Source organism: Chanos chanos, chromosome 6, assembly GCF_902362185.1.
Source record: "Chanos chanos chromosome 6, fChaCha1.1, whole genome shotgun sequence".
Classification (NCBI taxonomy): domain Eukaryota; kingdom Metazoa; phylum Chordata; class Actinopteri; order Gonorynchiformes; family Chanidae; genus Chanos; species Chanos chanos.
The window spans coordinates 30,474,280-30,500,674 of NC_044500.1; the positions used below are offsets into that span (position 1 = coordinate 30,474,280).

Below are 26,395 nucleotides of genomic sequence, written 5' to 3' on the forward strand. Positions count from 1 at the left end.
TCAGATTCCCGGAGAGTTGATTTTTTTAAGTGAGTATTTCCTTTTAAATAGTATAATAGGAAGCTGTTTTATGTCTGTAAGGTGACACGGTTTGCTCTGTTGTGGGTGAAGAAAATGACGACAGACGCCAAAGAAGTCATGGTACAGAGTACAACTCTTGCTTAATTACGCTTGTATCGTTGAAGAAACACTCAAAAATCGGGGCTGCAAGGAGGCATTCCTGGAAATGCCGATATAACCCGGGGATTTTGATTCAACTGAGTTCTTTATTGGAGTGTTAAAGTAAATGATTAGTTTGACGAATAGCTGATTAAAATGTTAAGCCGTCGACGAACTGTTTTCGAAGAAAGTGCCTTCGTTTCTCACAGTACGTTACTTGCACGACGGTTATCAAACATGCATACTATCCCAGTCCTGCACAATAGCTCACTAGGTGATTATATGCCATACAGAACCATGAACATATCTAAGCCATGGTAGAGAGATGTATCACAAAAAATTCCATTGCTGGAATCAATTATCAAAGTTGTGTAGTTTGCTGATTCTGCATCATAACGGTGCAATGAACAACCACCAGTAAAACAGCAGGGCAGACTATTAATGACAGAAAGAAACACCCAGAAGTCCACAAATATCTCATAAAATTAGCAGTTTAATAAATACATAGTATTTTCACACAATATCAGATGCACAACACAACTCTTATCACACAAACCCTTTAGTGTGGAGGAGATGTGACCAGTTTGCCATTTTGTGAGGCTCAAGCTTTGGATTTGACATGTGGAATGAACATTTCTAACTTTTTAAGATCAACACTTAAAATATTTTAGTCATTACCACAAACAGAGGTGGAATATGTACCCTATTTCCAGCAGTAACTCTACTGGTAATATGGTAACACTGGTGTGCTTTCGGTTAGCTTGAGAGTGGGCACCTCACGTGGTTTGAGTGTAGAGGTGCATGTTTCAAACAAACATTGAGAAAGACCAGGGAAGACATTGTGTACCAACAAGGAAAATGTTTGTTCAAAAAGCAGAGTTAATCAAAGCAGACAAAGAAAACAGATCAGGACGGCTTTCTTCTCCAGCCTCTCCACATTTTCAGAAGCTTCTTTGTACTATAGGAGACAGTTTTCACCATTCCTATGGAAACAATTACACTGTGAGCTACTGGACAGGTTTATAATATTTTCAGATCACAAATTTAAAAAGGGAATGAAAGAAACAGTACTGAACTTTGGAATCTGAGGAATATATTAACAAGACACAATGCCTTACCAGCAGTGACAATCCCCTTAGCGCTCTGTGATATGCTAGAGCTTTTCACTATTGCTGAAATACCTGTGAAGTGACAGCAAACACATGATTTTTTTTATCTTAGCAACACTGAAAACAAAGAAACAACACAGGTTGGATATTTTTCTCTCTTCCAGAACATTACAGGGGTTTATGAATTTATTGACAGTGGTTTTTGAAATATAATAACTGAAGTGAATATCTCATAAAATAAAATTAATTTCAGTAAAATATTTGGGATTAACAGGGTTGACTGTTGTATTAGTAACAGGATTACTGATAAGTATTAAGGAGTATTAATAAGGGGTATTAATAAATCAGTCACTGTGACTGAAATGCAGTCAACTCTGCACTTTCTCAAAACATACTTCCAGGTAAGTGGCAGTTATCATAATCATAACAATCTGGGTGAGGTTTCTAGAGAAACTTGATTTTCCATGTCCAGATAATCAGGTTTGCCCAGTTCGGTAAAAAAAAAACAAGTAAACGTTTATTTTCCATCTCATTATATTTTCAGATCTATGTAGAACATTTAACAGTCCAGTTAAGTTTGTCTTCCCATTATTGTTTTAATGTTATCTAAATGTCTGTCTTTTTCAGTGTGCGCCTCAAAAAACTCACTACAGTTTTATCCACAACAGGTGCTAGAAATTGGGCTTGAATGTGAAATGATGTATCATAATCTTGGAGTTGGAGCACTGTGCTACCTTGCTGTACGACTGAGCCACAGTCAGGGTCCTGGGCAACCTGCAGTAATATCTCCTCCACATCCCGGTTCTTTCCGGGGGGATCCACCAGCCGTGTGATCTGCTGCTGTAGAGTTCTGGGTAGAGCCATCAGCTGAGTAAACTGACCCTCTGGGCTTTTGTCAACCTGAAACCAGAGCACATGCACACTTCCTGTGTGAAATGGATTCGTCCTACTCCAGGCAAGAGCACAGTTCAGTTCACACAAGAATTTAAAAAAAAAAAATGGATGTGTATTTCAGTGCAGGATGCATTACAATCATTAAGACCGCAGCAGAAAGAAATTAAATATTCTGAAAACGAAAGTGGTGTCTGGAGTTTTTCAAAAGGGTGAGAAGAAGGTTCCTCTGCTCAAGGTTAAAAATACACTTGAGGTGGTAATCAGCTACAGGACCTTCTGTTAATGTAGACAACTGTTATAAATATTTAGATAGATAAACAATGATTGAGGAGATGTTTAACTGCAGAAACAGGTCTTTACTGTAAAAGGTTTTTTTTCTTTCATTTCATCGGACATTGTCAGGGTGTGATAAAAGTGGGAAGAATTTTCCGAGACATGAAGACTTAAAACCTAGTAGCAGTGTTGCCGGCAGCAAAAACCCTCAAATGAGCTGTAAGCCCGGACAACCACACCCCTGCCAAATACTTGCCGTGGAGAAAGTGAGTCGACACCTTCTTTTCTTCATCGATTTATACTGCCATACTCTTTGTGTCATAACATTTTAAGCTTGTTTAAACAGATCCAGTAATTATACTGCCTCCACAGTGTTAAAGGACAATTAACCTTTACATTACAGGAGTCCAATGCTGTTTTACTGAAAAAAGCAACAAAAATACTCTAAGTCGTAACAAGTGCTACTTAAAAGTGATTCTGCAAACATGTGAAATGGAAGACATAAAAATCTAGCGTAAGGAACAGCCAGTGCACAGCTATGAAATAGTAAGGGTTTGCTGGACTATGAAGTGTGTGTGCCTCACCTCTAACTTTCCTTGTTGTGGCTTGTATACCACCTGTGGGCACTCTTGGAGAATACTGTTGTATAATGAACGGAAGTGCTGCAGGTTGTCCTTGACTATGTTGGAAACCTTGGATTTGTCCTCACCAATCACCATCCTAAAATCCCCTTGGGGCAAGAGTGACACGTGTTAGACAACTGAACAGTGGCACTCTGCACTCACTTGACGCTTGACTCATCCAACTAGCACCCAAATAATGAGCTTCTGAGAACCATGTTTTTGATTCAGCTTGAGAAATCTTCACCTAGTCATTACAAAGGGACATGTGTGGTTTACTATTTTATGGTTTCTAACACTTCAGGATGTGGCAAACATTATCAAAGAATTCCTATCCATAACAGTTACCATAACAGGTGTAAAGCCTTCCAGAATATTAGCAATTGCCAAGATTTCTGCTATACTGATTTCTTTTTTTCTCCCCATAGGTCATCTTCCCTCTATAATGTTAGTTTTGTAATATGTTTCAGTTACTACTGAATGTGATGTCAACTGTGAGGGGAAAAATGTTGTCAGCACCATGTAGTCTATATTATCTGGTCGCCAAGAAAAATTTGATTTACATGTTGAGAGAAGACTAAGCAGTGAGTAGTTAGCCTGGTCAGAACAACAAAAAGTAAACCCCTATGGAGGCCTATTGCCTATTCACCAGAGTAGGAGAGCCCTGCGATTTGGAGGAAGAGATCCTCCTCAGAGAAGCTCTCTGGAAGCATGAGGAACGACGCTGTGACTGCGCTCTTCAGGTTCCCGACTAAAGCAGCCCTCAGTTTCCCGTTATCACTCTGCAGGAGGATGCGCACCTAATGGAAACACATCACTCACTGATTATGCGTCGTCACAATAAGATGTGAGGTATGGCTGATGTCACAGTCAAGTGTGGACACAGCAGTGTGGCCACAGTTATGTTCCAGTCAAGCGCATATGATTGAAGAACTCAGACTGAAATGACAAGTGCAATGGAGAAGAGTGAGGGTATTCCTGAGAAGTTCACTATCTCGTTTGAAAGTTCCCTGTGTCCAGGTCAGCCTCGACAAAGTTTTTTCTTACTCATAAGGTCAATAGGCCAGAAGTAAGCATGCATGAGTAAGTAAGTACACTCCATGACCCTAGGCTCGTATCTTCCAGTAGTGTAAAATATACCATGTTCATTCATCATGCACTCACCATGCAAATGCATGTATCTTCCCCTAAGAGTACATACTCTGTGTAATAACTTTCACCGAGAAGCATAATTTAATTTAATGTCTAACCATGGTGTGATTATCACTGCTTTTAAAAAATAATAATAGTAAGTTACTCCGTTGCCAAATTCATTTTTGTATTCACTGATAATTAATCACAAATTAATTGGCCAAGATGTTGCCACAAGTCATTCCTTAGTCTGGGTGTAACACTTTACTGTGTGACTTTCTCAGTTTCAACCACAAGGAGAAGTGCATGCATGTGGTCTATAGTTCACATAAGTATAAGCTTAATTTCAATATCAACTTTTATAAATATCAGCAGGATCTGCAGGATTCAAAGTCTAGGTATTTTTCTGAACTGTCACAAGTTTTATAAATGATACCCTAGATCACGATAATGGATATACACTTAAAAGTTGTGAATTTGGAGGACAATGTGCTCTGATCATGCTTAAAGCGTAATGATTTTATTGTGTTGCATTTATGAACTAATTAAAGTAAATATAGAGTAGTGTAAATTAATTAGGATGAAACTCCCAAAACAGTAAAATATATTTATATCAGGACAGTACGACAGCATATTTTAGTCATTTACACATGACTTTAAAACCATAATATACCTTGTAATGAGTTCCAGATCCATGCCCAATCCAAAGTGATCAGACTGTATTGTTTTTGTGAGAGTCTTTTTAACCTTGAAGTCAGCAGTATCTTGTCTGAAACTATCATTCTGTATACCTGTCCTCATTTGCATTTGCATTGTATAACTTATTTTATATGGTGCACACGTATGTCAGAATGCAGTTTCAATACTATATCCATAGTTGTTAACTTTACCAACTTGCATCAAAGGTTTGGCACATAGAACATAGCATGTCAACAGGATATAAAACTTACTGGTTTGTGCAATCTGCCAGCAATGTACAAGGTCTTCCAGTGAAGTAAGTCATCAACCAAGGTATCTGTGCTTATGACACCATATTTGATCAACTGTAAACAAAAGAATGATTACACGGCTTAGGAAGAATAAGGTAAACTTAAGTTGACCTTGTGTTGTGCACTATACAAAGAGCATTTGTACTCCACACTGCTATCCAACAATGGCAGAGTGCAAGCGTGCTTATGTTCCATGTGACCGTAAATCTAAAGAAAGTCTATCGTAACAGCACGAGCCAATCTATTGGTCCTCATTTTACAGCACTTTTTTACATTCATTTGTGCTGTGCCAGCACTCTTTAAGTACACATGAGAAAACAGAGAAATAGAGATGTAATCTGAGGGCAAACTAAAACTGTTACATTACGCTGTATCATCAATGCAAGAACCATGATTTGATCTGCATGTCTTTCCAGCTAAACACACAGAAATTGTTTTACCCTTCCATCAGCTGGTATTAAGGTATTGAAGTACACTCCAGCACCATGCTCATTCTGAATGTTGCTGATCTGCTTGGGCCCCAGGTATTTAAGGAAAGAGTAATGTTTCCTGTTTTCTATCAAGTTCATTGTGTGCCAAGTGACCGGGTCATCTACAGCAAACACAAAGTCCACCATGTTTTTCTGGGACAGAAAAAGAACAAATCAGAAGAATAAAATCTGATGAACATAATATAACGGACACAGTAAAGGGACTATACACAAAAGTTGTGACAGCGAAGAGGTACTTGTTACTTGCAGGTAACAATGCTGTTTTTTTGTCTCCACCGCATATACTCAATCCGTTATCACTTTGTTTATTTGGAAGATACTTATGTAGGAATATTACAAACGTAGTGAATATTACAACAGAAACGGCATATTTATCTTACCCCCATCTGACCTTGGGTCGTTCCAGATTGCTTAAATACACCAGATCCATATGCAAAAGCCAAGCTAATGTCTTGGGGAAACTGTGACAGAATTCGCCGATAAAACACACTTGTGTTTTGTAAAGCCGGCAGTGTCATGGCTAAAATAGCGCAAAACACAATTTTCCAACTAAACTACTCATGTAATACTCTGCTAGAAACCAACCTTTACGCCATACCCATCCGATAAACAGTCAAGTCGGCGTGGTTTTACTGACCTATATGATAGGGCGACACTACTTATGATCTGGGGTAAAGTCAACAGCCATGAGCTAAAGTGTCTTCAGTATTTCGCCGGTCATTGCATTAACAGCTTATTATTAACGTAAAATTATTTTGAACGACTATATGCTTCTTAACATGAACTTGCTAGACACCTATTTGAAAAATAAATCAGTGGTGTACTTCTACCCGTGTTGTATGTGAATGGTTAGCAGCCACAGCTAGTTGGCATCCTCACCCCCAACACACACGAAACACAGTAAGTCAATATTTGTCCTCAGTATCTGAGATGCCATCTAGCGCATTGGCGGAAACACTACAAGTGCAAAACTGTTGACTACCTTATACACAAAAGTCTATCCTATGATACAACTCTATGGTGCCACCATTTGGCAGTGTTACATCAGTATCCTTTTAAATTAACACCAAACGTAGGATGCAAATACAGAAATACTCTGAGGGGTTCACGTGCATCACTGTCAACAACCACCAGTCAACTGAAAGAGCGCCAGGTGTTCATACTTTTCCCGAATAGAGATTGATCATATGCATTATGCTTTATGTCAGGACAATTTCATACTCGTAAGATATTTGTCCCATTTCCCTGAACGGCGACGTTCTGCAATTGTGAACGCCGTGCTAGCTGACGTATAACCGCACATTGAACGGATAAAGCACCTCAACGACTTTGTTCTTCAGTCACAGCTAGCAATTTAAATAAACCAACGGATTCCAAAAACCGAGTAACAATCAATTCTTTGATTATCGAATTAATAATCTATGATGGATTTATATTAAGAAACAATTCCAAGGAGCTATCACTTGGGGGCACCAAAACCTCACATATAGTTCAGTTAAACACATGCACAATTCTATATTTCTGTTGCATATTCAGTGAAATGCTATAGAATACAATTTCCTTCTGATCAAAAAGTGGCTGTGATGACATAGGGGAAATTCGATTTTCTAATTATCCAGCACAACCGATAAAGGGAATAGCTTGGCACACTTCGGGCACTCCAGTCGAAATTTTAGAAGCATTAGATAGCCTATTTACAGAACCGCTGCTCGTTTCTGTAAACCGCTGCTCGCTTCTCTCATTTGAGAGAGAGAGAGAGATTAATTACACTAAGAGGTGTTACCAAAATCAAATTTATGGTGAAATACCACTTAGCCGGGACAGATGGGAAAAGCAGAGGAGCTCGGCAGTTGTTGAGGCTTAGGGGAAGCCACGGATACAAGTTCTTCATAAGCAACATAACGCCAAAGCTGGCCTCCTGCTCTTTCGAAGATGTTGCCATGGTGATCCAGCTGCTGTTTATTCAGAATAATGTTTAAGGCATCCACTGTAACTGGATCATTTCACTCCAGTCATTCTTAATGTTGCCTTGCGTGCTACAAAGTACACGTCGTTTCAGGCTTTTTCGATTAGATATATTTCAGAGCAAGGTAGATGCACTTACTATGCTATTTGAAACTGGCAGGAACACGGAGATGTCACATTGCTTGATCTATTCCATTAAATATCAATGATTCAGATAGTTTAAAATATTGCATCGACAGGACTATAGTGTTCCTCTTTGGCTTTGATCTATGTCGGGTTCAAAACCGGCATTTATAGGTGGTTATGAATTTTCTTTAATAAAACGTCTTCTCTGTCACATCTGTGCATGACTGCACCCTTCAATCATTCCTGACCCCTGCTGATTTCTAAAGCACCTGAGACTCCTGTTTAACTTCAAAACACTCAGTCAAGACAGATACATACCACTGAATTGTAACTAGGTTCAGGTTTTGTTAATCACCATTTAAAATGAGGAGCAAATCTTATAAATTCATAATAAAGGTATTCTAGATTGTGGTAGACACATTTTTAGGAAAACACTGTATAAACTGATTCCTTTTAGAGTGGGTTTTCTGTATGATCAGTCATATCTTTCTTAGCTGCTAAGAGCATCAGGTTTGTTCAGACATCGCTGACGCGTCTTTTGTCGTCTTGGCACAACGGGGCATGCTGTCACGCTATTTTTGTCAAGCCATGAAACATTTAGGGCAGGATGGGCTTAGCGTGTCAGCACTGTCGCAGCTGTGACTCACGACGAGGCTTCAGCTTGACTGTTCTCACTCTTCCTTACCTCTGCTGATACAGCCATATTATGATTGTATTTTTCAGCTCGTTCTGACCCAGTCAGCAGCACGTCTTTCACCTCCAACAGTGTACAGTGCCAGCCCTATGTCTCCAACATGAGGCCTCTCTCATTGGCTAATTTGTTACAGAGAGAATGCATGCATTTTCATCACAACGGACTTAACTTTGAGTTTAAGATAAAAATATTATTACTTTGGTTTTTGGGAAAATATTTGTTCTGTTGATGTACTTCGAACTCATCAGTATGTTAGCTTTAGTCATCACAATGTTGAAACATAACTTCAAATGAGCAGCTAGGTCAACCCTGAAAGTAAAATTCGAGCATTTCAGGTAATTCCCATGGTTTAGCATGCTAACGTGCATTCAACTCGAGCAATTCATGTGTCTCGAAGTCACTTAAAATTTTATTCACTGAGAAATAAGTAGAAGTGCGTATTATGCCAATTCCTAAAATGCAAAGACTACTAATATGTTCTTTTTCCTAAGCTAATTTAGATAGGAGAATTGAATCATAAGTGGGCTCAGTGCAAACACGTGTTTATGCAATACCTTATGCATACCTTTTTATTCAGAAGAAAATAAAATTACTCCATCTAAAATTAGATGTAAAACCTCTAATAAATATATATATCGGCAGGGCAGAATATGGCTCTTCAACATTTTCAGGTGAGGCAGTGCTAGGTTGGCGTATTGTCTCTGTACAGTTACACTGCTTTCCTGTTTGACTATCACTGCAGTCATGATCCATGTACCTCAGGCAACGGGCAACTTTGGAGGAAAAACATTCTTCCTCAAAATCTTGCCCTATCTATTGGCTATTCTAAAACAGTGCTGAAGGAGCACAATCTTAAACAGCCTCTCCCTGTTGTACTTTAGTTAAGGAGAATTATGGCTTGCGGCTGGCAAGGAGAGACTTATTTCATTCTAAGTCCAATATAAAATATTGAGGCTTGAAATGATATATTACAAGGGACTCTCTTCCAATAGGGGTGTGTAATTATATTGGCCAGACAGTTTCGCTTTTACAATTTTGCTGGACAAATTTACAGTTCACAGTAAATGTTGCCTTGAAGTTTAGTCAGTGCTACATCACCGCTCTCAACCACTGAAGGGAATTTTTTAATGTTGGATTTCATCCAGAATGGTTTAGTTTTGCTCTGAAATGGAACTGTTAGGTATTTACACCAAGTGGCTAATGTATTAGGTACACCACCCAGCTCATGGAAATGGATTTCTCCTTAGGACAGTGTGTCACATGGGTGTGGCTTGCTACATTAAGTAGACTGTAAATGAGGGATACAGTATTGTTTGACTACAAATTGTCAGTGTTAGGCATGCTGGTTCCATTATCTCAAAAATGGCTATGCTTCTGGCTGTTTTTACACTGCAGTATCTAGGGTTTAACATGAATGTTGCACCAAACAAAATCCCACTCTGTAACAGTCCCTTGAGTGAAACAGCGTGTTGTTTGGAGAGGTCAAAGCAGAATGTCAAGAATCATGCAGGCAAACATATTGATCGCGAAAAGACAAGTAACGCAGGTGTAAAACAATCAGACCTCTGAATGCACAACTCATCAGTCATTGTCGCAGATGGGTTGTAGCCACACTGGTTTCCATTCCGGTCAGCGGAAAACAAGAAGAAGTAACCACAGGAGGCACATAATTACTAACACCATACATCTGAAGACAAAAAGCACATCACCTGGTCCAACAGTCTGGATTCCTGTGGTGTCATATTGATGAACATGAGTCCATGGACCCATCCTGCAGATTAGAGGCAATGGTATAATGATTGGGGGAAGTTTCCTGGTACACATTAGGCCCCTAGATAGTGACTGAGTGATGTTTGAACACAGCTGCAAACCATGTGCTTCCTTTCCTGAATGCAGTGTGCCCATGATCACATAAATACTGACAGCATTATAATGTGCCATGTCGCAAAACATGTATCGTCTTAGAATGATTCCAAGAATATGAAAGTGAATTCCCGTACCTAGAGTGGCCTGTGCAATTCCCAGACTTTAACTCAAAAGAGCATCACTGAAAGATATAGAATGGTCTGTTCACAGCATGAATGTACTACCAGGCAATCTGTAGTAACTGCGCTGCTATCAAGTCAGCATGGACCAACATCCCTCTGGACTATTTATGACACCTTGTAGAATTCAGGCCCCGAGTGACTGCTCTGGAGGTGAAGCGAGGTCCACCTAGCATGAGCTGGATGTACCCAATAAGTGTCCACTAAATGTATGCATTTCATTGAATTTGACAGTGTTTTTTTCTACCCATTCACACACTGAGCTCCTAAAAAAAGCCCTCACTTCTGTTATGCTTGGGTTGTTTTTTGAGAGAGAGTTTAATTAAGGGCTCTACAGAATAAAGTGAAATTGAAAATGTCTACAGAACTTAAATAATATCATTCCCCAAGGCAATATTTTTGTATTTTGTCGGTATTTTGCTGACAGAATGAAAAACATGCTGTAGGAGAAAGCTTCCCAGTTTGCAGTCACCTTTGACAAGGTCAGTCAAAATATTGACTGTCTCCTCATCATCCTAATTACTCCTGGCGGTATTACAAAATGCACTGAAGGTTTCATTGCATTCATTCACTGAGTTATTTCTAATGCTGCTGCAATTGTCTTTTCACATTTGTAACTACTGGACCACCGTGAGGAGGAGGAGCTTTAGCAGTCCCCCTGAGTGCTTTGCTGACGTCTGTCTCTCAACTGCAGGCCCTTTAATTTTCCTGCTGTCCATCTGCCAATCTCAGCATAGTCAGGACAGTGTGGAGGTCACCCTGAGAAAATAAAGGAAGGGAGGGAAAAGGGGGAGAGAAGGAGGGATACCACTGTAGAGGAGGAGGTCTCCCTTAGTATATGCGTATTCATTGGAAACCCCTTTGCCGTCTGCAGTACGACAGAGCCACGTAGCTTGTGATGTAGGCAGAGAGTGAGTGGAGAGGGGGAGGGGGAGAGACAGAGCGTGTGAGTGAGGGAGAGAGAAGACACAGGCAGAGAGCAAAGCATCTCCAGCAGGCATTCAGGCTGTTGGAGTGCAGGCGGACAGGAAAAGCAGGAAGGAGAAAGTGCTCACGACACACCGAACAGGAGCAGCCCCGTACACGCACGCACACACACTCACAACCCTGTGGAAGCAAAGGTGAAGCCTGACAAGGAACCGTAAGGTACGCTCAAATCCAGTGTTTTTGGAAAGCTGTTTAACAGAGACCGGATCAGTCCCTCAGCAGAACACCCAGCCTTCTTGTAGCCTCCAACTATTGGCCAGCGGCTGAGCTGACGGTATATATCTTCACTGAGCTTCACTCACACCAATCAAAGCCATGAACTTCCTCCGCCGACGCCTGTCCGACAGCAGCTTCATTGCCAACCTACCCAATGGCTACATGACAGACCTCCAGAGGCCGGACCCCCCTCCACCTCCGCCTCCCACAGCGGCCACGGCCGGTCCTCAGGGTCCAGCCTCGGGACCGGCCAAGTCCCCCTCTGCCTCTCCAGCGCCCGAGCGCAGACCCCAGCCAGCCCAATCCAGTGGAACTGGCTTCTTTAGCTCCATCACCAACGTGGTGAAGCAAACAGCTGCCTCAGCTGGCCTCGTGGAACAGACCCCCGTACCTGTTCAAAAGAAGTTCAAGATCCTCCTGGTTATTGATGAGCCTCAACATGAATGGTGAGTCCGTAGAGAGTTTGAATTTCTGCACCTCTGATTCACATGCATGTGGAACTGTTCTCTGCTTTTGGACTTCATTTTGTTTGTTTGTTTGTTTGTGTCTTTGCTTATGTAGTAAAGAGCCATGCGTTTTGTGAATGTATGGAGATGAGGGGTTCTCTTTTCCAGTTGTAAACAGTACTAAGGTTTGGTACCTTGGACAGCAACCCAAAATCATTTTTCTTGATGCCGTTGAAGCATTGTTTGACTGGATTTTACAAGAGTGGTGAATGAAGCATGCTTGCAAATCAGTTTGTTGTAGGTGCATATAAAGACTAAATAGCATTGAGCCAACTTTCCACATCACACTCTCTGCTTTTAAATTGTCTTTTGCTTGAAAATGGCTTCTGAAACGTTTGTCTGTGGAATCCACGCATGAGCTGGAGATTCTATCCCCACTGAATGAACATTCACCACGTGATGTGATCATGCTGTCACTGCAGTGGTGAGGGGTTGAAGAGTGCATTCTCTGAGATCAGATGCTGTCTTGGGATTGGCATTTTGTCACGTTTGCTATCATCTCTCATAGTGTCAAATAACAAACTGGGTTAGCAGTCCCTGGGTTCTGAAAGAGTATGGCTGGTCTAATGAGAATGGATGATTGGGAAAATTCCTTCACTTGTAACCCTAGTTGCTATGCTGTGATACCATGCCAGCCTTTTCCATTTGAGAAAATATGCCTCCATCCAGGGTCACCTGACGAATTGAAACGATTGGTTCAAATCCCTGGCTTAACAATAATGAGCTCAGGTCATTAAGCAGAAAGCACTGAATGAGATAATTATTCAACAAGCTTTACATTACACCATCTCTAGACAGGTTGTATTAGAGAAATTACACATCTCCGTAGGAAGCACACAATCATGAATATTTTATAACAGTACTTTGAGGTAGACAGGCTGCATTCTAAGCAAATGGAGCCAACTGCCTTTTTACATGAATCTCGTTTTTTTTTTTTTTAAAGGACATAGGGCAGAGCATTAGAGAAGATAAGTTAAACAAATGGATATGGTCAACGCATTGGTTAATTTCAAAATCTAGGCACTGGCATCATTTTTCATATTCTTATTCATATTCCTAGCCAAGGATTAAAACTAGTTCAGTTTAATCTGGGACTAAATGTGTTTCTTATCTCTGAGACTTGGCTAAAGGGTGCACATAATGCAAAAAAAAAAAAGTTCCAGTATTTAGCAACACATTTTTTCATACTTTGGGCATCTTTAAAATAAATATTTAAATTTGGTTTCCTCATGCACGTTGAAGTATTACATAGATGCGCCTTGCGACGCATACTCTCAGGGGAAGAACTCCTTATCAGCACATTGGATCGGCAGGACCACTGATAGCACACTGGTGAGGTAATGGTACAAAGCTTGGCTGTGTGGTATAAATCCAGAATACTGAATTCTGGGTAATGATGAGCAGAGGGAGTCTGATCACTCCCGCCTTATTTTATTCTCTGACATAGCTTAGAGTGTAAACTCTCAAGTCCTCAGGGCCCATCAGCATATTTTCTATCTGGGCATTTTACGTTACTGCCTCACAGAGCTCAGAATATTTAAACTGAGGATCCTGAAGCACCATCTGACGACTTAAATGGCTGTCGGTATCTGATTACTGCAGCTGATTTATCACGATATTTTCAGTTCCCTTCTTGTGAATCACCCTGTGTGTGTGAGGGCCACTAACAGAGGCTTACATAACCGTCTGAGAAACACATTTGTCGCGTAATGTGCCGTGTCCTGCTCTTTGCAAAAAGTATCATCAGCATTGTTTAACAAAAGCCTGCTTGCTCATCAAAGCAACGCTTCCTCTTATTTGCTGAGGTTTTTTTTTTGTGTGTGTGTGTCCTTTTCCATCTTAGACTGAGGTGACTTATTCTGGACTCCACAAGCCAAGACTCCTAAGCATTTATATAACTGCTAGAATGAGCTAAAGAGAAGCCAAAGAAAGCTACACTTATGCCGAATATCTGTGTTATGTAACTTAAGCCGGTTGAAGGAGACTGAAATCTTGGTGCGTATCTTAAAGGTGTTCAGTGCGGTGCTTTTAGGGATGAGATTTTATTTTTCCAGCTCTCTCCCTTTGCCCTTGACTAACTCCCTGATGCAGATTCACAGGCGGAAGAGCACAACGAGAAAGTCATGTGATGAAGTAATGAAAAGGAACGCAATGATTCACCACATTTACCTCCAGGGTTGCATCTGCACTATGTGTGAGGGCGTGTGATAGTGCAAATCTTTTTTCTTCTGTGGTCTAAAGGGCATGTTGAACAGTGTATATCTCCAGTTTGTTCTACGTTTTAACATTTTTGTGCAGGGCTGTGTTGCTGTGTGTGCGTATGTGTGAGAGCAGGTTTCGTCCATGAATAGATGCGTGGATAGACTGTCCTTCTCATGTCGTCTGTTTACGTGTATCCTTATCACACTGACTTGCCATTCAGGCTGAGTGCAGATGGGGAGGTGGAATATATATCCCTCATCGCTGCCGTTATTCTCTGTAATTCAATCATATCTGACCTGCATCCCTCTTCAAAAGAACACAAACTCAGTCACCATATGCCCCAATCCCCAGTTTAGCAATCAACAAGACTCTATGGTCAGTAAAGTAAACAGCAGCTCTGGTTGGTCAAGAATTGCAGCAAAAATGTGCCTTTTTTTTTTTTTCTTGAAATGACTTAGAGAAGAATTGTAGCACCGAGTTCTTAGAAAAATTTAAATGATCTGACTGAAAGAAGCAATGCTGTAATTGTATATGATCTATGAGCATTCAAATCATATTGGAGCTTTGGGTAAATCTTACCTAATCTGAGGTTTTTCATTACTCTGGTCAATTACAGCACAGGATATAGAATCTGGCAACAGAATTGGCTCGTCAATAATGTGTACAAACAATCTAGGTAATTGAAGGTTGGTAGAAGAATGGAAATTCTGGCTTTGTGTAGACAGTTTTAATGAATTGGAGAATGCTGAGGATAAAGGAGATGAATTTTGTCATATCCCGTTGACATTATTTGACAACATTACCTTGACATCTCAAATAATTAACCTAATTTATTAACCTCATGTATTAGATTTATGCTTAATATCCTGTGAGTTGTGTTTCGGGCTAGAGCCGTAAAACCATTACAGTAATGTGACACTGCAGTCTCATATTGCTCTTGGGAGTGTTTTTCAATGTCAGACTTGGGTGTAACTTTGTCTTTGGGGCATAATTAAAGCCAGTTTTGCCAAGGTGAAATAAAACAAACAAACAAACAGCTTAAATCTGTCTACATTTTATTCACGTTAGGAGGATTACAAAAATGAAAAATCTTTTCAGCAGTTAGTCTGTTTTTCCACCATGACATGGATAAAGCACTCACTCTCTCTGACATGCTTCCGTCTGAATTTAAATCTAAGATTTTAAACTCTGCTGGAGGGCAAAACAGCTGAGACCTCATCAAGACATGACATCTACTTGTATAGCCCATTTAGATACACAGATATAGATTGTTGCATTGTTCTAACAGACTACATAATTCCCAATGTATTTTTTTTATGTGTACAGACAATTATATGCGGTAATTCTAAGGATACAGGAAAACTGAAACAAAACATTTAGTTATTTGACAAATAACAGAGCAGGCCATGTCTAATACAAGATTTTGTATGCAGCATTAAACCTGCTATTCAGTAGCAGCATCAATCCTGCTGCGCTGTGATAGTCTACCAAAAAAAGCTAGACTTTTAAAATGATTAATGTCAAAAAGAGACACTGCAATGTCATGTTGCAGATTCTTCCAAAAAGAGGTTAATTGGCATTATTTGACAGCTAAATAATATCAGATATGAAACAGGCATCTGATATCTGCTTCATTGGCAGATAGGGAAACCCAAAGCCAAAGGCTGTATATCAGGCTACATCTTAGCAGCAGCAAACACAATCAAACTGTGAGTCATGTACACTTTTCCTCAACTCAGTGACAATATCATGTTGTCTGTCATGTTGTCATCCCAGTGCAACACTAGGCCACACTGTCATTCCTATTACTTTTATATGCATCTTCAGTGCATTACCCACAGTGCATTGCCTGTTCTTTCACTGCTCAACAGTGCACGCAGCATGTAAACTACGAAGAGCATAAATTTTCCATGAATGGATGAAGATTTAATATTCTTTATAGTTTCTTCTCTTTGCATGAGCAAGCAACAGACAAATCTGTCTCTGCCTTAAAAAAAAAAAAAAAAAAACTGTGAAGACTTGTACATGATTAAGTTTGAAGGATCTAATGAAGGATTAATTCTCCTATCACTTACGACGTGTATGATGCTTTCTCATAGTCTCCTTGCTGTCCAGATCTCAGCAGTTTCAGAGGACAGGCCTTGCATCAATGCCCACTGATGCAATGACTCTGCCACTGCTGATGAACGACCTGCCATAAACAGCTTCTAGCTTAAGCTTAATGGATAACTTTGTTTGAGCGAGAGAGAGCAGAAGAAAATGAATCGTTGGCCACCTACACACATCTCTTTTCATCTTGCCAATTTCCTAAAGCAACGAAAAATAATGCAAAACTAATCACCGCGAGCCTCTTGAAATATCGAGCCATAAGAAAATAAACAATAACAGCGAGCAAATTGCATGGTCCAGTATTACAGGATTTCACACCAGGCAGTAGGTAACTGCTGGTTTCAAGTCCCAGTTGAGGAACCTGAGAACATTGGTTTAGTACATACGGTCTGAGAACATTGGTTTAGTACATATGGTCTGAGAACACAGGTTTAGTACATATGGTCTGAGAACATTGGTTTAGTACATATGGTCTGAGAACACTGGTTTAGTACATATGGTCTGAGAACATTGGTTTAGTACATATGGTCTGAGAACACTGGTTTAGTACATATGGTCTGAGAACATTGGTTTAGTACATATGGTCTGAGAACATTGGTTTAGTAGATGTGGTCTGAGAACACTGGTTTAGTACATATGGTCTGAGAGCACTGGTTTAGTAGATGTGGTCTGAGAACATTGGTTTAGTACATATGGTCTGAGAGCACTGGTTTAGTACATATGGTCTGAGAACATTGGTTTAGTACATATGGTCTGAGAACACTGGTTTAGTACATATGGTCTGAGAACACTGGTTTAGTACATATGGTCTGAGAGCACTGGTTTAGTAGATGTGGTCTGAGAACATTGGTTTAGTACATATGGTCTGAGAGCACTGGTTTAGTAGATATGGTCTGAGAGCACTGGTTTTGTACATATGGTCTGAGAACACTGGTTTAGTACATATGGTCTGAGAACACTGGTTTAGTAGATGTGGTCTGCAGATCCTGATTTTCCTGCTCTTCTGACTGCTGTGGTTAAGCTCTTGAGGAAGACGTTGTTTGGGCAGTGCAACATGGCAACCCTATTTCCCTTACCCTTGCATACGAGGCTAAGCCACAGGACTTTCGTAACTAAAGATAACAAATGTTGTTTAAAAAAAAATCAGAATCAGATCAAATATTAACATGTATTGTTCATCAGTTTGGATTCTGTCAGGATGGTCTTTAAAAAGTTTCATATTGTACAACAAATATAAAATCTCTCTCTCTCTCTGTCTCTCTCTCATGTGTGTGTGGGTGTGTGTGTGTGTGCGTGTGCATTTGTAGATATGGAAATTAATATAAGCAATAATATCTTATTGCTTTCATGTAGCATTTCCAAAGGACTTGAATTTTAAAGTAACTGAATCACGATAACAAAAGCAGCCACACAGGTGAGTCATATTCATTTGAATGCTAATTAATCAACACTTCAATTTGTGACAATCAGCACTTCAATATGTGAGGTGCTGAACCAAAATTACAAGTCTAACTAGAGACCAAATGGTGAGTGCCTGAATTACACATGTGCCTGTCACAAAAACTGCAAAATAATTTAATATGATAAGGAGAACGGCATTGAAAATAATGACAATATATGCCCCAAACAAGGACAACCAATAAAAGCCACAGCTTTAAGCTCACCACCAAGGACATATGGACAGTAAAGGTATAGACACTCAAACACACACACACACACACATATAGACAAAGTGTCAGCCTTAAAAATGAGCACAGATTTGAATGTTTCCCTCTGGGACCCATCCTTAACAAAAGCTGTACATTGTACGCTTTGCATGACTGCTTTTTATGGAAAGGCTGCCATTTAGACCCGACATGAAAAACACACTGTTTTGTGTAATGAGGTCAATTCCTAGACTCCTGAGATGTGAGAAAAAGTAGTATGGTCCAAACAGTCATATCTTAGGTTTTTAGAATATCACCAAGAGATCTGAAGCCGCTTTAGCAAGTCAAGTGCAGCCTGTGGTGCAAGCACGTACTCCACAATATCTTCCCATATTCCATGATGATAATGCTCCCTTACACACTGAGAAACGGAATCCAGAGAGGTTTCACGGATACATGATCAATTCAAATACCCTCCATTGCCTTCCTAGTCACCAGATCTAACAAGAATTGAAAGTTAATGGGAAGTTCTGTGGAACAGGATACAGAGTGAATTTCAACTTCCTTCATCTCTCAACGCACTGGAGGCTTTCCTTCTTGGAAGAGTGCAGCAGTTTCCCACCAGAGACACTTTAAAACCTATATAAGTTCATTCCAAGAAGGATTAAAGCTGTTGTAAAAACAAGAGATGGTCTAGTTTCTTATTAAGCACTAGAACTCTAAATTTTTTTTTTGGCATTTCCGTTATTTCGCTCACCCCTGTGAAGAGAACACAAAGATTTTGCAGACTCTATATAACACTATTCATTACACTTTTATTTGTGAAATACATCTGAAAAAAAAAATAGCATGTACTCTTCTCCCCAATTGGGTTTTTGTGTGAGGAATCATTTGGGTTTGGAGCATTATGCTTATTCTGATGCCTTAATAAATGGAACTCCTCCCCACTTCACACGAACAGCCACTGCAGTTGCGTCTGAGGTAAAATGTGGATAAAAATACAGACTTTATTAACTGGTGCACAGTCATTATAAAAGCAGGCAGCCCGATGGTTTCTGTTTGGCAGAATAAAAAGCTTGGGCCTTGCCGGCAAGGGGTAAAAGTAAAAGATCAAGTCGTTTCAGAGGATTTGCTTGACCTTGCGTCTCTGATTTCACGCCTCCCACTAATGAGGCCTGTTAGCACTGCATTACAGCTTCTGGCACACCTAAAAAATGTGGTTTAAGTTCTATTACTAATGGTATAAATAGAAACCGTTCAATATAGCTGCAACGGTGTAATATAATTTCTCTGAAAGTCTAAACCTCTGAGTCATTCACTTATGACACTGAACCAAGAAAACAATATGCATGTTGATATCTTTATCTGTATCATCTCTGCAGATGATACAGCTGTGTTGTCTTACTGCTGATTACATAAAAAGGCTCATAATCAGAGTTTAGTTCAAAGCATACACTGAAACTTCTTAGCAGTCGGTTGATCAATATCAAATTGATTTATCCAAGGCTCCATCCAAATAATGAACGACATAAAAAAAATGACTCGTGATTAAAATTAATTGAGTTCCCCCCCCCCTTAATTAAATACTTCATAGGGTCCCTTTTTTTCCACAAATTTGTCCTTAAATTACATGTGCCGTGCACCTAGTGTCATACCGGCAGCCATGAATCTGTCTTGGCGTCCAGTATTCACTCACAGTACTTCCCACACAACAAGCCTTTGGCTTCATTTTAGCTCCTCCCCACAGGGAACAGGGCTAATGATCACCTTGCTTCTCATATCTCTCTCCCCTCCCCCTCCTTCTCTCGCTGTGACCATAGGCTCTGTTCTATTCCTGCCACGGGAATGCTTTCAGTGAGAAATTCACTGTTAGAGAGCAGCAGTGGGGTTGTGCAGGAAACAACAAAAAGCGTTAATGCTTCTGATGGAGAGAAAATATTAAACCTATATCAGGCTTAATTTTCTTTAATTATGTCTTTATCAAATGAACACTACTGATGATGTAGCTCACCCCCTCTAAAAATGGCATTAATAGCCAAAAATGGTAATGAACTCTGAAAGGCACCTCTGTATACATTGATATATTTGATAAACTCATTCAAACACTCAGGCTCGTGGTTTCAGAGAAGCAGAGTCAATAAGGTTAATCAAAGCTGTTTCACACCAGGTACAACACAGAAGGTGTAACATGATTAATTGGCCCTCTAAACAATAAGCACATTGAGAGCAAACTGCTCTTTTAGCTCATGTTCTTTTACTATTCATTATGACTATTTGCCTTTTCATTTCTTTGTTTTTAGTGTTGCCATAGCTAACCAACATTTACACAGTATTCCTGTTAAATAACCGTCTCTTTCACAGGCCAAGGAAATGGTATCGATTGCATCCATGGCCTTACTGTGATAAATTGATTTTTGTGAATGGACTTATTTATGGAGGTCTTTTCATTTCCCTTTTCATCACTTTACATTAATGTCCTTTTATGTTGCTACTTCACTGAAAGGGTTAACCAGTGCAGGACATTTAAAGTCCATCAAATGGTGTTTATTATATTCCTAATATGGGGATCATCGTAATTATTTAAAAAATTATACTCTTAATGGCCGGATACAACGCTCCAGTCTGAGTAGTTTGCCTGACATCTGAACATTATGACAAGTCTTTGTAAGATGTTATAATCCAAATCGTTGAAACTGGGATGTGTTAGAATATCAAGGCTCCATTCATGGTATTAGAAAGCAGAATTGTTTTTTATCATTAATCAGAAATTGTATTGGAACCTGGTCAAGGTTGGTGTTTCAGTTCAGCATTAAATGAGTGGTCCTATGCAAAGGACTGTGAAATATTTTGTATAATTTTCCAATGATGTATTAATCAGTCCTTCTGTGCCAGTTCAATTATTATACCAATAAGTCCAAATGATGTATGAAATTTGCAAAAGCAGACTTTTACCAGGCAATATATTACATTATTAGGGGACAGTGTCAAAGAGGCCAATGTCATTCCATTACATAAAACCAGCTAATTCCTCTTTTACCTGCACAGTAAACATACTGTTACCAGAGGCTCATTTCTACCAGTGCAATATGAGCTAAATTATTAAATGAGATAACTGGTATTGATTCTGAGCTGTATGAACTGTATGAACTCATTTTGATTGTTAGCATATGCACTTTACTGTTTTTTTATTTAATATGTCTATGAGTTAGCTCAACTGGTGAACCATAAAACTGTGATTATCTTTTGATTAATTATGCTGCCAGTTACCTACTGCAATTACATCAAGATATAATAGTATGCTGTTTCACGAGTGAAAAACTAAACTTTCTACTTACTACGTCACTACTCCATGTCAACATCCTCTGCTCACCAAGCTCAGATTAAGGTCATACAAGTCTTTCTAGTCACCCAAGAGCAATGGTTCCTCAGCCTCATCTAACCCTGAAGTCTGACGCAGAGAGCTGGTCTCTTGTTTTTCTGCTGGATAAGGGCTGCTTTTAATCAATACAGGCTGATACTTTGCAGTAGCTGGCTAACCAGCTGAATGCCAACTGTGGGGCACTAACGAGACATCTCCTGCATATGACAAAACACAGCATGGCAGTATGAGTTACATTTTAGTATGTCTTTAAAAATGATCCATTTAAAACAATAAAACAACAGAAAAAATGTAATATACATGATGCCTTTTAGGTTTAGTAGTTGGTCCTTATACTGCACTGTTCATCCTGTGTAGCACCTGTCATACATGCATAGCAGTTTTGTAACTTTTTTGGCTTTGAGTAGCTGCTCTTGAAAAGTTTTTCTGTTCAATTCTAATAATCCACACCAGTATTCAAGGCAAAAGACAATGCTTTAATGTTTGAATTGCTCTATCCACGTTTCATCTTTGTGATAAAGTTTGTTTAACTAATGAAGAGTTATTGAACCAAATCTATAGCGTAAAGCGAACGCCTCCATGAGGGCTGCATTTCAATTAAAATCCTCCGAACTGATAATTGCAGGCGGAGTGTAAAGATTAACACTGAAGTGTTGAGACCTCCTTCAATGGACTGACTGCTTGCAGTAGATAAGACAGTGTAGGCGTATCTGTGTAGCTACAGTCAAAGGGACTGTTGTCTTGAAGTAACCAATCAATCTTCCAACTCACACTCTATACCTCCTAAGCTGAGCCAGAAAATGATTTCTGACAGGGAGGTTCAAATACGAACCCCCAGCTGTGCAGCACATCGTGAACAGAAATTCCACACTAGGTCGAGAGAAGCTCCAATTTTTACCGCCACGTGAGATGGTGAAACTCTAAATGTGTTCCTCTTTCCTGAGAGTTTGTCGTTTAATGGAACACCATGTCTGTGTATATCTCCAGGGATGCCTGAAGCTGTTTATGATTTAAGCGGCTTATTGACTTTGCTCAAAGTGCCCTTAGTCTCCTGACATCAAAGCTGTTGATATGGTGAAAACTATCAAAACGCATCATAAAAGATGTATGTCCTCATATTATTTTAGAAGCTTGCTATGTGAGCTTCTGGTCCCTTACCCTCATTTTATGTCAACAGTCCTATAAAGTGGAAAAACAATGGTCTAGAAATAACGCTCAAATGGAGTCGGCTCATAAAGAATATAAAGTAGGTAGACAAAACGAGGTGACAGCTCTCAGATTATCCTATGGAAATAAGCCTCAACGAAAGGATTACATCCTCTATAATGATGCCGGCAGATCTAATTTTAACATTAAAAGCCTAGCCTGGCCATTGAAACAAACACAATTAGGAAATTTGGCTTTGACCCTAAGATTCGGTTAGATGAATAATTCAATTTGTACAGGAAGGTTCCAGCCTTTGCTTTCACATTTAATGCTAGTGCACGGTGGTGAACACAGATCAGACGCTGATCCGAACTGAAAAGAGGGGACAATGTCCTGGGGGACAGGCTGGTGTGATGTGCCACTGTGGCCCTGGAGAACGGCGGCCATGCTGATGGCCAGAGTGATGATATGGGACACGTGCTTCCCACTCTTAGCAAATGTCATTCTGTGTAGACACTAGAGGATGCACTCTGGTGTGATACATGAAAGAAAGAGGGAGAGGGAGAGAGAGAAAGAGAGAGAGAGTGACAGAGTGAGAGAGAAACAGTGAACAGATGGAGGCACTGACTGGCTCAGTAGCAAGTAGAGAGTGGGGCAGCGTTGAAAATATTTTGTTGGCGATGCTGCTTTCTTTTACCTATTTTAGCGGTATTGATAGGATAGAATGTGAACACTCCAGAAAGAAATCATTCATAAGGCATGCATTTTTAATTGCTGTGAACCTAGCAGTCTGGTTGTCTGAGGTTGTTGCAGTTACTGCGCAACAAATTTCATCGACAACAGAGTGATGACATTTCAGTGTTCATCTTCTTCTACATTACTTATATTTCCCTGGTTTCAACTCTTATCAGAATTATTACAATTTACAATCTGGTATTTGGCAGACGCTTTGAGCCAAAGCGACTTACAATAAGCGCATCAGTCAGATCCTATTACCTCATAAGCAGAGATCACAATAGGACTATGCGTTAATTTACTCTTCGTATTGCACCCCTGGAATAATTATGATGTCATAACATATGTGTTAACTTTCCTGGCTGAATTTAGACATAACTGTGGCTCACATTATTGTGCATATAATATCTAACAATAAAAATGGTCTATAATGATCATTGGACTCTACAGTTCCTTTATGTGGTGGGTTCTTTAAACTGTGCGTAACAGATGCTCCCACAAATGCTTAGTCTTCTTTTTCTAACTCTGCAAATCTTGCACAGTATTTCTTTCATTACCCAACAGCTTGGCTGACATTTTCACACTGGTCTGTCTTAATATGCCAAGTGAACATACATTACAGCTTATCACACTCACTGCCTGCCTATTACAACTGTAATATCTGTCATGAAATTATCATCTTTATTGCTGTCTTGTGTTTCATAAACACTATGAATTGCCACCTTGCTAACTTGTTTAGAGGAGAAGGGAACGAGATGGCACAAAAAAAATTATATAAATATACTTTTTTTTTTTTTTTACACTGCTGCTATAGTCATGACAAAAACATCCTCCTTCCTCTTTACAGACAGTTATTGCACTGGCAAATTCAGATTAGCGACGATAATGCAGCTCTCTAATCAGTTCAAGTGAATGGAGCAGCGTTGAATGAGTAATGAGGTTTTCGAACTCTCCGTCAAAGTCTTTGTCTGTTTATCCGCGAGGCTAGTATCCCGCAGCTTATCCTTATGCACTGTCAGGTTTTTATAATTACACTGAGTAATGTTTGTCCTCACTATGTCTCATCCGCATATCAAACACGGGGTGACATACAAGATCGTCACTTTTATGTTGTCCATTCACAAACAGTGGAACAGAGCACATTATATTCAATAAATATCATTATCTGATATGAATCTTAAAACAAGAGCAAAGGCATTGGTTTAATGGGATTATAATTGCTCTCATACAATCTTAGTTGTTCTGTTTGTTGCTCTTCTCTCTCTCTCTCTCTCTCTCTCTCTCTCTCTCTCTCTCTCTCTCTCTCTCTCTGATAACTCTGCATATACTGTGTATTTGTGGCGGAATGTTACTCTATGTCAGTCATTCAGGCATAGAGTTAGCCCCACTGCTCTCCCAGTGATGTGGTCTTAAGTGCCTTGCTCAAGGGCACATGGGCAGTGTAAGGAATTCTAACCATCAAGCTTCCTATACATCATTCATTTTCTCATCGTGTCAGGAGATGAACCCGAGACCTTCCTGTTTTCATATTTATAAACCACGCATCATTATCATGTGAGAATAGTGTGAGCGTTTCCATGGCACTCTCATATATGGTAACGTAGCACATAATAGAGACCCTCACAAGTGTTTACTCAATGGTATGTTTGCTTTTTCTTTTCTTTGCACTTACACATACTGTTATCAACCAGAAAAGATCATGTAAAGTTAGATTGGCTGCATGCTGCATTTGCTCGTGTTCACTTGATTTAGCTGATAAAACTGTTCTCTGATCAATTAAAACACTACATGGTCTAACACCAATAGCAAAATTAACCAGAAAATTTGCTCACTTGTTCAAAATTCTCATCATAATCCGGTCACATGCCTACACTTTCACAACTGAACCAGGGATGTGTTTTGCCAAATTGATATACAGTACTTTAGCAGAAAATGCATCGCTAATCCCGGCTCAATTGGATCTGTGCAAATTAGCATGTGCGTTCACGCTTCCTATTTGGCTGAACTGGAAAAGAGAGAAAACTAATTAAAGTGATTGGATGCCAGGATTCAGACCATTGCCATCTTGCAGAGGAACCTCATAAGGGCCCCCTGTTTAGACAGATTAGAATTAAATACTTATAGAAAACAAGACCAGGGAGAATGGGAGAACCTAGCCATGGCACAGCAAGAGGGAGCTCATTAAACTACTTTAAAAAAAAAGTATGTTGTTTTCAAATGAAACAGCACAAGTTCTCTTTCATGTTCTTTTTTTGTTTGGTTGGTTGGTTGGTAAATTGGTTAGCTGGTTCTTTTTTGTATATATGATGTTGCAGATCTTGAATGTTGTTATGAGGCGTTTAGCGGTTTGGGGGGTTTCATTTGGGGGGGCAGCAAAAATATGGATTTGAATCATAAAATTACACACTTCAAAGTTTAGCTCTACAGCTGTTCCAAAACTTGATTACCGACATGATAAATTATGTATGGATAGCATAAATTACATGTTGGTGGTCAAACCGACAATAGTGGATTAAGCATTTACAACCACTATTAGACCTGTTTGTATGCTTTCATCAGTTGTGATGTAATTCCTTTTAAGTTGTATAAAAATACACAAAGTGTTTCTTAATCTGTGTGCCTCACTACAGTGGTCTTGTGGGATTTGTTTACGAGCAATAACAAAACCATTACCAGGCAAGACAGTTCTTGCATCGTAAAGGCAAAAGCACAGTCTGTTTAACAACTGGAAACAGGGAAAAGAGCAAGTTTAGTATGTTTTACCTCTAAGCAAATCTTTAGAGTGTTTTAAATTAAATAACATGAAGGAGTGCAAACCTCTCAGCATGAGGCCAGAATATAAATTTCATCAATGATGTATAATTAATGAGGGTTCTGGATTGGTCTCCGTCACGGAGCTCCCTCCTGCTGCTACATACAACAGCTAGGCTTAATGTCAAGCACAGAGCGTGAAACCCCGGTGGGGGGGTTCAA

General features: G+C 39.7%; 2 protein-coding genes across 4 annotated transcripts in view; one reads left to right on the forward strand and one right to left on the reverse strand.

The window, feature by feature from the left end:
• Window positions 1-681: 681 nt before the first annotated feature.
• tamm41 (TAM41 mitochondrial translocator assembly and maintenance homolog) lies at window positions 682-6,383 on the reverse strand. Of its 2 annotated transcripts, XM_030777068.1 has the most exons (8): window positions 6,047-6,383; window positions 5,616-5,798; window positions 5,137-5,229; window positions 3,705-3,855; window positions 3,020-3,165; window positions 2,003-2,168; window positions 1,278-1,340; window positions 682-1,142 (listed from the first exon to the last, which is right to left on the reverse strand). In XM_030777068.1, exons 1-8 carry the CDS (start codon window positions 6,182-6,184, stop codon window positions 1,066-1,068), a joined length of 1,017 nt encoding a protein of 338 aa, XP_030632928.1. In that variant the 5' UTR covers window positions 6,185-6,383; the 3' UTR covers window positions 682-1,065. The 2 variants fall into 2 exon arrangements, with proteins under 2 accessions (XP_030632928.1, XP_030632929.1); XM_030777069.1 differs by lacking the exon at window positions 1,278-1,340.
• Window positions 6,384-11,798: 5,415 nt separating this feature from the next.
• The window catches only part of syn2b (synapsin IIb), a 58,735-nt gene continuing 44,138 nt past the window's right edge, over window positions 11,799-26,395 (forward strand). For both annotated transcript variants that reach the window (XM_030777860.1, XM_030777861.1), the window contains exon 1: window positions 11,799-12,145. In XM_030777860.1, the coding sequence (XP_030633720.1) occupies window positions 11,799-12,145 (347 nt within the window). The remainder of the gene's footprint in view (window positions 12,146-26,395) is intronic.

What these genes read in the sequence shown, in the direction of transcription:
- tamm41 (XM_030777068.1), bottom strand. Translation starts at nt 6,184, where the DNA reads ATGACACTGCCGGCTTTACAAAACACAAGTGTGTTTTATCGGCGAATT. An exon ending in CTGGCAGATTGCACAAACCA is followed by an intron (nt 3,856 to 5,136) that starts GTAAGTTTTATA and finishes TGTTTCCATTAG; the next exon opens with GTGCGCATCCTCCTGCAGAG. An exon ending in CACAACAAGGAAAGTTAGAG is followed by an intron (nt 2,169 to 3,019) that starts GTGAGGCACACA and finishes CTCTGGTTTCAG; the next exon opens with GTTGACAAAAGCCCAGAGGG.